The sequence below is a fragment of the Melopsittacus undulatus genome, chromosome 12, assembly GCF_012275295.1.
Source record: "Melopsittacus undulatus isolate bMelUnd1 chromosome 12, bMelUnd1.mat.Z, whole genome shotgun sequence".
Lineage (NCBI taxonomy): Eukaryota > Metazoa > Chordata > Aves > Psittaciformes > Psittaculidae > Melopsittacus > Melopsittacus undulatus.
This window is the reverse complement of record NC_047538.1, coordinates 17525435-17540224: the sequence shown is the minus strand read 5'-3', so window position 1 is coordinate 17540224 and position 14790 is coordinate 17525435. Positions and strand designations below refer to the sequence as shown.

The window sequence follows — 14790 nt, the reverse complement described above, 5'->3', positions numbered from 1 at the left end:
TCTAGGGTTACTATAACACTATCCAACTCAAAGCTATCATAAATCACATCCTTTGATTTAGTGTAACTCAAGAAGAATGTTATGTTGCTAAACCTAAGATCAGTAGATATTCAGATTGACCTGATCTATCTACATGTGTTCACTGTCAGAGAAGTAGAGTTACATAAATAGGAAGAGAACTGCTTTTTAACCCCTTGAATTCTTGTGAGCTCACAGCAACCATCCTCTGCAGTGTTCCATGCTCCCAACTTCACTCTAACAAATAATCAAAGCATCACGGAAAGCTCTTTCCACAAATGCAAATCTTATTCAGAACTTCAGCTTCTACTTCTTTCCTCTGTACTTTGGTTTGGAAGGAGTCTTCCTGTGGCTCAAAATATCTGTTAGCTGAGTGTTTTGTAGCTAGCTTTTGAAACACTGCAGGAAGAGTTGGACCCTCTCATTCTGCTGAGGTTTAAATTTTTAGTGTTGTATGGAACTGTTTTCTGCCTTTCAATTCTTGCTGATTTTTAGAAGGCTGTATTACAAACTCACCGACTTACACATTCAGACATTCATGCTCTTAGCTTTTGTGAGTATACTGCAAGTTGCATGACATTGGGAGGGGGGTGACTGTTTTGTTTTGTTTTGTTTTTTTTCTTTTCTTACATCTCTAGTTCACAGCTTTTCAGAGTCATCTGGAACTATAAGTTTTCTGTGAAAAATAAATTTCTAGCTGCTTAATGGAAAATGAAGCTTGATGTGTATCTTCTATGGGCTTAGGAATTAAAACATAAAGGGATGCCAGGTATTTCTCTTAAGTATGATGAATTTCAAGCCAATATTACTTGAAAGTGCTCGGGTGATTTGGAACACTTGAGAAATGTTGAGTGTTGAATTTTTTACTCTTTCCTTCCAAGTAGTGGACTGTTCAGATCTTACAAGATTTCCAGTTCGAGGAATGAAGTTAAGTGAATATTACAATACTAATCAACATGGCAAATAAAAGTTATTCTTAGTATCTGTTTACTGACTTTGGAGAACTTGAAGCACAGTTGAAGCTGGACTTAACGTGGTCTGACATCAGAAACTTAATAGGACAGCCTGGTTTTTATTAGGATGGGTAATCATGTTCCTTTTGGATCCATGAGAAAAATGTGTCCTGTGTATGCCACTTCTGGTTTATTGTGCTGAAATAGCATATTTGTGACAAATATAAATTCTTGGTAAGACAAAGAATAGAAGAAAATTTTCATTCCTCTCTCACAAAAGACCAATTAAATCCCTTTGCATGGAAATGAATCAATATTATTTAAGTGGAACAACTGGGAACTACCCAAAGTAGTTTATTCTTTTTGCCATGACAAATTATTTATGACATGCTCATGTAGTAATTTCCTAGGGATATTGTGCTGTTACGTAACATTGATTAGTAAAGCTATCTGATTAATATTGCTGATTATTATCTGATTAATAGTGACTTCACTGTTGCTTGAAATCAGCTTAAAATACAGGACAGAGATAGTAATTATATCATGCTCAGACTACTAATGGAGGCTGTGTTTTGACCATTTCCTTGCTTTATGCAAAACTGGCATGCCCCAAAATCTTTAGCATACCACCATTGGTAGCTATGTTGTTTGATTTGAGGGTGCCTTAATTTTGCTGCAAGCAATAAAAGTATTGCCATTAGCTTTGTATAGTTCTCATAGGTTATCTTTTTTTCTTAATGAGGAAATGTTTTTCTAATCATGGGTGTGATTTTTATTTGGCAGTCGAGCAATTAGGCTTAAGATATAAGTAAACATTAACATTTAGAGATCATAGCTGAGACCTGAGTCTCATTTTTATTGATGTCTATATGTTCCAATCCCAGTTTCTCATATATAGAAATACAGCAAGGTCATGTATGAAATTGTCAGAAGTGCCTACAGATTGTAACTTATTTCTTATAAGAGACAAGATTTTTCTTTATTTTCCCTAAATACTTTGCATAAATATTGGAGGAAGAGCTAGCAAAAGAGGATGGATGACAATGTTTTAATTGTACAGTTGTCCCTTTTCATTGAGATATAACACTTGAAATTTCCTGTTTGCAAACAAAGGCCTAAGTGTTTAAAATAAGTGTAAAACTGATGAATCACTATGTAAAATGCTTTAAACAAGCCTGTGTAGCTACAGTACCACACCTAAGTAAAATGCGTGGGACAGCACAGATTTACTAACACTTGCATTTGTGTATGTATTTTCCCCAGGTGTGCAAGTTCTGCTTTCTTCAACACTTCCATGGTCTGTGATGACAACCACTACAAAACCTGTGGTAAGACAGTCTTCAGAATTCTTTTCTATACTGTCCAAATGTGTATATTTTACAGAGCCTCCTCACTTAATCATTTTCATTAGTGGCAATTATTTTACTATCCAGTTATAAACACTTCCAGATACACATAGGGAGAACTTTTAGTGACTGTGGGCAGAGTCAATACAGAACTCTTAAAGTAAGACAGATAAAGGAAATTAATTGTTAAAAATATTATCTGTATTAGAATATGTTTGTATTTCTGTAATAGAAAAAAAAATAACATTTCAGAAGTGTTTCATTGATCTTTGAAGATACAGGACATTCAAAAACATGTTGTGAATGTTTCCTCTTGTTTCCTTTAAAATCAGGAAAAAATCTCACCACATAAGAAAATTTGTTTTCATCTGTTCTGTAAATGTGTAATAAAAACTGTTAATTAATTTTTCATATGCAGAATACAATTAGCTGCAATCAACCTACATGCAATTAGCTGTTGCAGTGTATTTTCTCTTTATTGCTATCTGCAGTGTCAAAGTTCTGTTAGTTTTCTTCTTGCTCTCAGAAGCTTTCAGGAAACCATAGCAGATAGGACCTGAATTGTTAATAGAAATATTAAATTTTGCCTGTTTATCCTCTCTGTCTATCTGTGTGCTTTCCTTGTCGCTTGGCTTCTGAAGCCTCCTCCTCCTCCACAGCGGACTGCTATGCTTCAAACTCCCTTTTGGGCTAAAACAACTAACTGCGTCCATATAGAATAATTTCTAATGAGCTGTATCTCTCCTGTAGCTCTCTACAAATGCCTATCATCCCATCATAACAAATCTCACTGAGGAGAGAGGGAACTTCCGCTCCCCTGACACCATGCTGGCCTACCTGGAGAACATGTCCTTCAGCTTGCCCAACAAATCCTTGTCAGAAAGTACTGCTCTGAGCCTAACAGAGGTAAGGGATTTTCACATCTGTGTGTGGAATCAGATAACCCTGAAATTTCTCCAGAAGCTGGAGTTTCAACTGCAGCTTCGAAAGTTTTTGGTGACTGCAGAAAATACATGTGACAAAAGCAGTAGCTATTTTGAGGAGTAGCAGAAGGTGAATTTCAACCAGAGAAAATAGTTCAAAGGTCTCATTAGTTCTTGGGGATATTACCTAATGCATTTGGGCCTATTTCTACAAGATACTGTAGTCAGAGTAGTGAGAGAATCAAAAAGGAGGCATACATTAAATGATAGCAAACTAAATAAATCAGATGTAGGGAGCATTCTTCTTGTGGCTGTTTCAATCTGGCCCTGGTTACATGCCCAAGTATAATCTTTTAACTTATCTTTTTGATTCACTTTCTTATAACTTATTTTTCTTGTCTTTTTGATTCACTTTTTTTTTTTTGATTCGCCCTCTTATCTTTTTCATTCACTTTAACCTTAGAAGGTTAAAATTTACCAATTCCTGCTGTTGGCATTTAAGACTTCTGTAGTAAGCAGAGGGCAAATTGTGCCTCTCCTCTGACTTCTCTTTCACCAAGTCGTACACTCTTTTTTTTCTGGACTTGAAGGGTCAGAGGCACACATCCTGCTTTGCCAGGTCTGGAGGTGAGAATCTGTGTAAGAGTGCCTGTCTGTGCCAGTGGTGTTCCTACCTTTTGTAAGTCAATAGCTTTATCTTGCACAGGGTTCCAGTCAGAGCCAGGACTTCTGTGCAGACATTTTTCAGATCTCCACTGAAACTGGTTCCTGGAAGATAAGGTCCCAAGCTTAACTGAGTTAATTTATTTTTGTTTAAGCCACAAAGTGTGTGTATGGGGAAGGTGTTTTCAGCAGTCTGAGCTGAGGATAAGAGGTCAGTTTTCAGCTAAGGTAAAGTTAGCCTTCTGTAAAAGGATGGGCATCGAATTCCCTGATTTCAGCAGGCTAGAAACCTATCATTACAATAATCAGCTCTGGTGATTGTTCACTGGTGATTGTTCCTTTAAGCCTATGGTAACACCAGGATGACAAGGATTATTTACTCAGGCAAGCAATATAAATAAATTCTTTTGAAAACTACATGGACAGCAATTGATAGTTTGTGTTAAAAGCTTCGCATTTGGAAACTGTAAAGCTTGGATTTCATGGATCAGTTAGATATGTTGCAAAAATCCTTCTAAAAAGCTCTAATACATTGTTTCCTTTGTTTTGTTGAAAATTTTGTGGGGGCTCTAAATTGAAAATGGAGCATCATCCTGTCACATATCATACCTTTTTCCCACATCATTTCAGTTGCCATTTTGTTGCTCATTCAAGCTATCTGATGCTGCTTTGTGTGCCATGAAAGTGATTTGCAGACAGAAATGTGGGACATGATTATCTTTAGCAAAGCTATTTTGGGAAGTAAAGACAAGAGAGTTCTGATCATACATACAGACTCTGTCATTTGTCTGACTGATGGTTAGGCTTTGCATTGTCTGCAGCTAATTCCCTGAAAGGCAGACATTGAGCACACATGCTGTTTTCTGTAAAGGTCTCTGTTCTGATTGTCATATGTCTCACAGCACGAAAGGATTTAAGTGATATGCAGTAAATTTCTCATTACTGACACATATTCATTATGCATTGCTTCAGATAAATGTCTTGTGTTTTCTGTAATAATGCTGCTTTGCTTAATAACTCCCATGCTCCTGCTTTCCCTCCCTTTCATTGTCTAACACATCTCTTTTGGAGTAACTCAGGATGCTATGACCTGAAAAGAGATATTTACTGAATGCTCTGGGCAGTCTGGGCTGGGTTCTGGGTTTTGGATAACTTCTGTACATGCCAGGTAGAATTCCATACTCAGCATTTGAGAGGGGCTGCATGGTTTGTGCTGCCCAAAAGTAAGCTCACGTAGTAAAGCTCTAGTATTGCCCTACATATTACAGTTAATAAAATCATGCTCAGAAAACTCTTGCAGCTTTCTTCTATGTTTCTTATTGGAACTTTTATGTTTTTTTTATTGATGGTTTTAAGGCATTTTAACAGAAGTTTAAGCAGGAGATGGGGGGAGGGGCTTGTGGGGTTTTTTTTTTTTGTTTGTTTGTTTTTTTTTGTGTGTGTGCTCTCTTTTCTCCTTCTGTTTGTCTTCAGCAGTGACACCTCTTAGGATAGGGACTGTATCATGTTGAGCACTTGAACAGTGCCCACTATGACAGACCTGGACCTCTAAACCAGTGTTAACGTGCAAAAGTTAAGCAGATAATAAATTGTACAAGTGATGTGACCCAGATATATACCAAATGCTGTTGAAATATCTACTTCTCTAGGGCTGAAAGAGGTACTGATGTCATATAAATTAAGATAAAATGGGAGAATAATCTCACTTTAGTCTTAGTTCCAGTGTTGTCACCTCAGCTGTAGTTTAGTGATTGCAGTTTGGGAGTTTCATAGTGGTGTTACTTTGAATAAATAAATTATTACTTTAAAATGTCACTGTACAGAACACAAGAGTGCTGGCAAGTGGAGATGAAGCTGTGACTTGAATCAAAATGGGATTGTAATCTTAAACCTAAGAAACTCATAGCATAGACCTGCCTTTGATCCTTACCAGAAGATATAGATGATAAATAAACGATCAAATTAATATAGTTTTGTTTATTTCTTAGGCATTTTTAAAAGCCATAGAAGACTTCATGTTATTGCCCAACTGGAGTGATGTACCAGAGGTAAGACAAATAGTCTAACATTTGTAGTTTAGTTCAGCTGCATAATTTCACATGGATAGTAATGAAACTGTTTGCCTGCATTATTAATCTTGTTAGGACTTTTTTAGCAGTCTGACTTACTGTCTCACATATTACTTTGATATTTTCAGTAAAGAACCACAGACAAAACAATTATGTCAGTTTCTTTTATAATACAGTTTTGAGCATTAAATTAAGGGAACTTTATCTGCTTCTGTTTCCACATATTTCAGGATAAATGAAACAATTATATATAATAGAACAGATATTGTTGCTAAAGTGTTTAATCAATCCTTTTTTAGTACTGAACTTACGTATTTAAAAGTTTATATTTCCTTTATAGATAGATATTTTCAATGCATATGAAATGTGTGGTAGTGTTTACCTGTGTAGTAAATTGAAGTTTTGAAAGAGACTGAAACTAATATAGGGAAAACTAGCTTGTATCAGTGTTCTTTTGCTTCTAGTGTGCCTTTTAGAGTGCAGAGAAATAGTCACAGGAGGATCCCAGGAATTTCCTGAGATATTTTTTTTTTTTCAATCTTAAGGGAGCACAGACTTCAGAACAGAGACCTTTTAAACTGAGAGGGAGAGACTAAAATAATTCAATGTCTCACTGAAGCCTAAAATGCTTTATGACCAAAAGATAGCTAATTGGCTTAACTTTTTAGCCTAAAATTCTTGGGAAGTAGCTTTATACTGGGACAATTTATGTAAGGTTTTGTCCACTATATGTGGAAAAGGTTGTGGGGGAAGTTGCTTTTGACTTTGGATGATTGAATGATGGTGTGCGCTGGAATTCAATGTGGTACCTTCATATTTGTGCTATGAGCTGCATCTTTTTTTGTTGTAAAGCCTTCTACTTCTTTTTCCTACAGACCTCTTACATATTTGGAAGTCTAATTCAAACTATTGACAGTGTGATGGCTCATACGACATGCAATCTGGATGAAAACTCCTTACCTTCAACTCTTGAGGGCACGTCATCTGTGGCAGGTAGGATTTAGTAAGAATATTCTCTCTGATCTATGTGGATGTCCTAAATGCTTCGGTGCTTTGTAGCCCATCCTTTTCCCAGTGTTAAGGAGGAAATGAAAATGGATAATTTCTGTTTTGAATACAAAACAATATTTCAGTTGTAGAAATATGACTGTGCAGTTCATTTACAGGTAATCTGCTCTAACTGTTCTTGAACTTCCTTGAGGTTACTGAGGAGGGGCTTAAAACATAAATTATATGAAATCAATCTAGTAATACTGTACTAATAGGCAGTTAAAGGACACAAAGCTCCTATGCAGCATTCTGAAGCTGCAGGTATCTGAATGCTAAAAAAATCTTAATTTTGGGTGTTTCTGCAAGAGATAGCAAATAGTAGGAATAGTTTTAATCTTTTAGGATAGTTTTATTTTACTGCTGTTTAGCATCTTAGCACCCTAGTTTCATCTGTGTATTTGGATGCTAGAGGTAGCAAAGGTAATTTACCTGTCCTAGCATCCTGCTCTGACTTGTTGGGACCTGTGTGAGGGGGCAAATAACTTGAGCACTCACTAGTACCATTAATGTATGGTATGTACTGTCTTGAATACAGGCATTCTCAAATGGAGCAGTGGAGGTCTGAAATGTCAGTGGAAGAGTGTGTTATCAATCTGCTTTGCTTGCCCTGATAAGCTTAGTATCTGAGCACAGGTGAAGTGATCCGTGGTATATTAACAGTGTGCATACCACCTTCTCTGTCATAAAGGAGCTAGGTATAAAAGGCAATTTTATACCTGGGGAATTTACTCTATTTTCCAAAAATATGTGGGGTTTTAAATTCAGGACACTAATAGCTGTTAGGGAAATCTAGTTAAATAGTCAAGTAGGTTGTAGAAGCTATGTATTTAATCATATTTTTGTTTGGGCTATCACACAGATTACACCTTGATCAAGATGCATCCTCAGGTGCTGAATTTGTCCCACTATCGATTTCCATCTCGAGGACAGAGTTATATTTCCATTCCCAGTGAAGCTTTTCATGAAAAAGGTAAGGGGAGGATTTAGAGGGAGGAGTGGAGTCATGCAAACAGGGTATCCAAAAATGATTTTGCTTGAAAGCAGGTTTTGGTTTGCTTTATGTTTTCCAAGTTACTAATCGAATTGCTGTTGATCATACTGGCTCTGAAGAAGCAGCAGCTGTCCTGTCATGTGAGTGAATGATTGATTTGGTAGAATTTTCATATTATTTGAATTAATCTTGAATAACAGAGCTGGGCCACAGATACTGAAGCTGTGTAATTTTGACATCTTTTTACAGCAGAGAAGCCATAATTTAAAACCCACTTTTTTTATTACCTGAACTGGTTATTTTTCAGAAATTCCAAGGTGTCAGCTCAGGTATTACTTATCTCTTCATGCAAAATCACTCTTAAAATGTTGTATGAGATTAAACTGTAAAATGATAGGTGTAACCAACAGCAGCTGCAGAAGTTGAATAAAGATGTAAAATACAGTCAAGGCAAAAAGCATAACTCGGAAATCCATACCTCAGCTAAAATTTAATAATCTCAAAAGCAAGATATGGCAAAAATCTGAAGCTTTAGTCAACACCCTAAGATAACAATGTTTGAAGTTAATTATCTATGTTTTAATCAGGGATTGAAGGAGCCAATTAAAGAAAAGCATCTACTTGCATCCTCAAGTCTTTGAAAATAGGATTTATATGGCCTAAATTCCAGCCCATGGAATTTACATTGCAGAGACCTTTCTGCAGTTTCCTGTGTTGAAGGGAAGTTGGTACTTATTCAGAAAGTGCAAAGTCAGCTGCAAATAACCTGCAGTGAGAAATACTCTAATAATTACTGAGCTGTCTGCCTGATTCGTGGTGGCAGCCTTGTTTCTTAGCGCTGGCAGGGGCTCTGGCTGGAGACTTCACTGCAAGTGCTTTGAGGCTGCAATAACTATAATGGCAAACCAACTTGTAATTGTCAAAAATAGCATGTGAGAGGACTTTTTTTTTCCTTTCCCACTTAAAGTTTCCTTTAGAACATAATCGTGCTTGGTATCCTGAAAGGAGCTAGCCCATTAAATTTTAACTCTTTCTCCCAGCTAAAACTCACTTGTGAGTACTTTCAGCCCTCAGGCCACACTTCTGCACTGTCTGCATGAGCTAATCTAAAAATTTATTATTCCACTTTAAATAGTTGACACAATAAATACTTGGAACCCAGCAATAAGGATAGTAAAAGACATCTGTGTGGCTGACACTTAGAAAATGCATGTCTGTCTCTTCACTCAGATTCTGGAGAACCCATAAATATTTGGAATGCAGGCAGCAAATAGATGACCAAAGTGGAAACTGGTCACCCATGTTAGAGTTTCATAAACTGCCAGTTAATGTAGGTGGTTACAAATCTTTGAGGTTGCTGTGGCTACCACTGAGACACACTCTGGTATGTCATACTACCCTTTCTAGTGCTGTGTGGGAATTAATAATTGACAACTGATTAACAACTTATTTTCGAAGTATAGTTGCACAGGGCAGTATCCTTCTGTTGTGCTTTTGATGTCTCCTGTGCTGTACTGCAAGATATTAACACTTTCACTTGAAAGAGTCATCAGAAATCTGCTAAAGCAAAGACATGAACATCTGTAGGAGTCAAGGTTCTTAACATGGGGTTTCAGGTCTAGGAGAGAATTGTCTCTTACTTAAACAGTTGCTCTGAGGAATAACCCCTGTTCCCTTTTTCACAGCTTGGATTACCATTGTTGGCCTGCTTTACCATAATATGCATCGTTTTTTTCATAATATCAACCCTATGGATACCAAGTAAGTATCTCAGACCTCTCGTGCTGTAAGAGCTTGTTTATTTCCTTACTGATATACCTTTATAACAGTCATATAATTATCAACTATAAATAAATTATGAGCCATAATCCTGATTCTGCAGTACTGAGGACATGTAGTCATTAACTAGAGAGAGATTAAAGCTTACATTAGATAATTTGTTTTATGTTGTAATAAAATAGATTCACATAGTGACATGTTTGTCTGTTTTCTCCTTCCATTCATCAGATCTGGTATTAGAATTTCACAATTTTAATCTGTCTCATAAAAGGAAGTTGTATCTTTTCTCCTGATGCATGTAAAGATAAAGCACTTAAATGAAACAAGCAAGAAAACATAACATCCCTTTTTAGATAAAATCTAAATACTAATTCTAGAAAACTGTAACGTAGTTTTATAACAAGAGGCGGAGCAATGCTTTAAAGACCTTTTGTTTCATATGCTACATCAATGAAACTATTAGCATATAAGATAAAGTAAATACAAAGCTGTATACCTCTCAGCAATGCAGTTTCCTGGGCAATTTTGTAAGGCCATTCTTGTAAATCATTAAGCTTTCAAGTTAGTATGACTTTGTGTTTGTATTTGATCTTCACTGGGGTGTGTATATTAGTTTACACTTTCTATCAGTCTTTTCCAGTCTCTGACTTTTGTGGTTTTTATGACAATGAAAGGAACGATGCAGCACCTGAGCTGTCAGGGATTGCCTTCCTTTCTTTACATATACATAAATGGAAGGTCATGATCACATGAACTCATTTGTGAACTTCAGGGTCAAGAATCCTGTCTTATAACCACACTTCATCACACTGAAATAATCACATGACCTTTTTAAATCAGGTAGCAAGCTCTGCTGTTTACTCTTCTCTCTGAAGAAAACTGCACTAAGCCGGTGGCTGTAAATGAACCATGTCATTAGTGTGAAGAAATAGAAGTAACAATTTAGGACAGCTTATGTTTTTCAAACAGGAGGATCAGTGCAATTTATTAAGATAATAAGCTATAATCTCAGCTTCTCAAAGAGAGAAAGAATTGATATGGTCTTAACTTAGGTCAAAGATTAGCAAATACAATATGATTAAAGATGCTGTGTATGAAAATGCTATATTCTAGCATATTGTCATAGAGTCTGTAGCTCCTGGAGCACTGATATAGCAAAATAAATCAGGTATACCATGTCTTTGATTTTTGTGGGGTAGGACAACCTGGACGCCCATTCCTATTTCAATGATTGTATGTGGTTTTTAGCACTCACTTTCAAGAAGGAAGGATTTGGCCCTGCCACAGTGTTAAAGACAAACATAAAAACACTGGAGCAGAAGCACCTCCTAATTTAATTATATTAATAATTCTGACTTAGAATCATAGAATAGTTAGGGTTGGAAAGGACCTTAGGATCATATAGTTCCAACCCCCCCTGCCATGGGCAGGGACACCTCACACTAAACCATGTCACCCAAGGCTCTGTCCAACCTGGCCTTGAATACCATCAGGGATGGAGCATTCACAACTTCCTTGGGCAACCCATTCCAGTGCCTCACCACCCTTACAGTAAAGAACTTTCTTATATCCAATCTGAACTTCCCTGTTCAAGTTTCAACCGATTACCCCTTGTCCTATCACTACAGTCTCTAATGAATAGTCCCTCCCCAGCATCCCTATATTCCCCCTTCAAATACTTCTTGAACTGTTTGCAATATGCCATACACTACAGCACCATGTCTTTAAAATTCCAGATGCAGATATGTCCAAAATAGCATCTAAAAATCTAGTAGACCAGAGAATGCTAGATTAGCAATGGGATCAAACCCCAGGTATTCAAAAGAGGTTTTAAAAATAAGTATGTATTTCTTCTGCTGGGTATCCTGGTTTGTATGCTATTCAAACTTTTTTACATTTCAGGAGAATAACAATATTTTCCCAGAGTAGTTTGTTTTAAAGACTTTCTTTTGTGTTCCTTCTAGAACTGGGCTTCTTGAACACCTGTAATTTGAAGCATGTCCATTTTCTTCTGAAGGGCAATTTTTATTTCTTTTGTGGTAGGAAGCTAAAACCAAAACTCTTGGAGCTTTTGTGCTGTACAGACAGATGACTTCTATTTCCAGACTGCATAAATAACAGTTTTCAAGAGAAGTCAGTTTTGTGTCTTTAAAAAAAAAAGAATCACAATAAAAAAATGGTTTTGAGACCAGTTCTGCTCCTGCGCACATAGAGTTTTGTAAACCTGTAGTAATCCCACTGAAGGTAATTGGATGACAACTTCACTGCAGTCTAGGACCACGGTGATGAAAGGCTTGTGTATGCAAGCATGAAACACAAACACAGTGTGTTGCTTCTGAAGAATTTCTGCTGAAATTCTTTCATGCTTCAAAAGTCATATTTCTGTACAGTTAAAAGAGCAGGTTGTGTGTGTGGAAAAGATGTTCCTCATTCAAAGATTAACAGGATGAATCTCCACATCAGATAGCAGTCTTAACATTAAGTCCTTCTATATTTACTTAAGCTTTTCTGTTTAAGTTCGCAGTACCAAATTCTGCACTAAGAGGAACAAATTCAATTCACATGCTGATTACTGGGTTACTGATACTTATGTGTCAGAACTAAGAACTGGCGCTTGGGTTTGCGCTGAACGAGTTCCGTTTTCTTTTACTTTGCTGAAGATCTGAATGAAGTTATTTTAATGTTTGACATGACTACCTTATTTTTTCTGAGAGGAAAATAAGAAACCATAGCAAAGTGGTGGCAGATTTAAATAAGGTGTTTTTTAAAGTGATTTGCAAACTGATTATTCCCAGTGGTGTGCTGTGTTTGAAAACGCATGCTGATGGTTCATTTGCCATGGCTCATATTTCTCATAGTAAATGCCATTCATTCACATACTCAAGAGTTAGATGACAGTGACAATTTTACTTTTGCAGTTTGTTACTAGTAGTGTAAAAAATTTTGTCTTATAGCTAGATGGATATTAGTTACTCCTAAATGTTCAAAAATGCTAAAGTCATAAGTTCAAGATGAAAGCAGAAATAAAAGGGTCCTTATGTACTGCAAAATTACTTTAGCCTAGAAAAAAAGCATTACCTGGTTGATTAGTTCAGCTTTTTGTGTTGTGACCCAGCTTACTCTCTAATGCACCTAATTGAACATAATCAATTTATCAAAGTAAAGCTGTAAAATATTTCTAAATATATTCCTATGTATATGTTTATATGCTTTATATGAGTTTATCTTAGACACCAATATGTATGTTTAATTAGACAGCATGAAACCCCTTCAAGTTTTCTTCTCACTTTGGTTGTTTTTCCTATTTTTTTCTTACATCCCTTACTTCATAGGATTCTTCCTAATTATCAAAAGCACTTTCAGCAAGGCTTATAAATCTTTGCAAAAGAGGAGTCAAATGAAGGAATATTTATAATTTCAAGTGCCATAGTGTCTAAAGATGTTCCCTATACTTTTTAGCTGTTGTTTCTAGTCCTGTAATATCTTTTGGGGCCAGATCTTGCTGGAAATTCATTGACTTGAAAGGAAAAAGGAGGTTCTGTGTTGGTGGTGTGAGTGAACTAGAAAAAATGTGGTTGTTATACTTCCTTAATATATTTGTTTCTTCCCAAGGATTGCTGAAGCTACTGCCTACAAAGGTTATATGATCTCAGCAGCGAGTTACCTTATCTCTGTCAAAGTGGAACCTCTACCCAAGCTGTCCCACAGTCTGTCAGGATCTCCTCTTATTACCATCCAGCTCACCCACAAATTGGTAAGGGAAATGGTTCCATATTTTTAGTAGCAATTCAGATGGCATTTGTGACTACAGTATTATGTTTTTCCAACCACTGCACTTCAGTGACTTCAGTTTCCATCACTGCACAAGGCTGATGGATGCACATGTTGAAAAAGGTGAAGTGAGAGGTATAGCTTTAGGCCTTTCTATATGTATCGTTCTGTGAAGGTGTTTGTGCAGGCTGCAGTAGAATGGTATAAATTACTGCTTTCTAGAGCTTCCAAAACCAAGAATTCATTTATGGTTTTTGCTTTTTGTCTTAATCCAGACATAGCTGAGATGTTTTGAATATGCTCATGAATAAACCCAGAGAAAGTACTCCTCCAAGGGCAGACTCAAGTATGATGGGCAGAGCATCCCCTGGGATAGGAGTGGAGCAGCTCTATTGTGACCTGCCCTTTCTAGAGAGCAGAGCATTCTGAATCTAAGAAACAAGAGACAAGAAACACAAGAATCTGAAAAAAAATGGAGGCAAATTTTATTCAAACTGACCAATTTTGATAAGACATTTCGATTTCACCAAATCAGCATATTCTAGTAAAAAACTGAAAAACTACCTGATTTTGATTTACTCTTGAAGAAGGCGTCATGTCTTTGTCTCTATAGTGGAATAGTGGATAGTTGTGTGCAGCTCTCAGGTGCTGGCATGCAGCATGCAGCATCTGTGACTTGCTTACAGCATTGAATGGAAATGGAAAAGAAAGATTTAAATTCTACAATATTTCATAGAAAACATCTCTCCTATGTTCTTCCTAATATTTATTATATTTTTCTCTCAATGGCTGTTCTCAAGCCAGTTTATCTTCTTCCTGTTAGGCTTCTGATAAAGATGGAGTAGGCAACAGAAAACAAATACATGAAAAACCCCAAAGGCATAGAAATGAAAAGTGTTGTTTTGCTGACAGTTTTATAAACTAAGGACTCCTGTGAATGTCCTCAGTGGACTCGTACAGGCGGGCACTTGAAAGGAAAGATTATTTTGTGTAGATAATTTATAAAATGTACTCTGCTTTATTTATTCAGATACCTCCTCATGCTTTAGTATGATTACTTACTGGTAGGCTGTTAAACAAACCTGTGTTGTTTTTTTGGTGTGTGTGTGTGTTTGTTTTCTTTATGCATGTTGACTTTCACTGTGAACATCACTGAGGTCTTGGTGTACGGGCAGAAATTTTATATCTATCAGCTGCATCATACTTTTTTAATCAGTAGAATCCATG

The 14790-nt window shown here is 36.5% G+C and overlaps 1 protein-coding gene across 1 annotated transcript in view; it reads left to right on the top strand.

Moving 5' to 3' along the window:
• Window positions 1-14790, top strand: part of ADGRD1 (adhesion G protein-coupled receptor D1) — a 143510-nt gene that overhangs the window by 15216 nt on the left and 113504 nt on the right. Inside the window, exons 8-14 of the mRNA XM_031047898.2 lie at window positions 2235-2299; window positions 3068-3223; window positions 5892-5951; window positions 6848-6965; window positions 7882-7992; window positions 9699-9774; window positions 13405-13546. Of these exons, the coding sequence (XP_030903758.2) occupies window positions 2235-2299; window positions 3068-3223; window positions 5892-5951; window positions 6848-6965; window positions 7882-7992; window positions 9699-9774; window positions 13405-13546 (728 nt within the window). The remainder of the gene's footprint in view (window positions 1-2234; window positions 2300-3067; window positions 3224-5891; window positions 5952-6847; window positions 6966-7881; window positions 7993-9698; window positions 9775-13404; window positions 13547-14790) is intronic.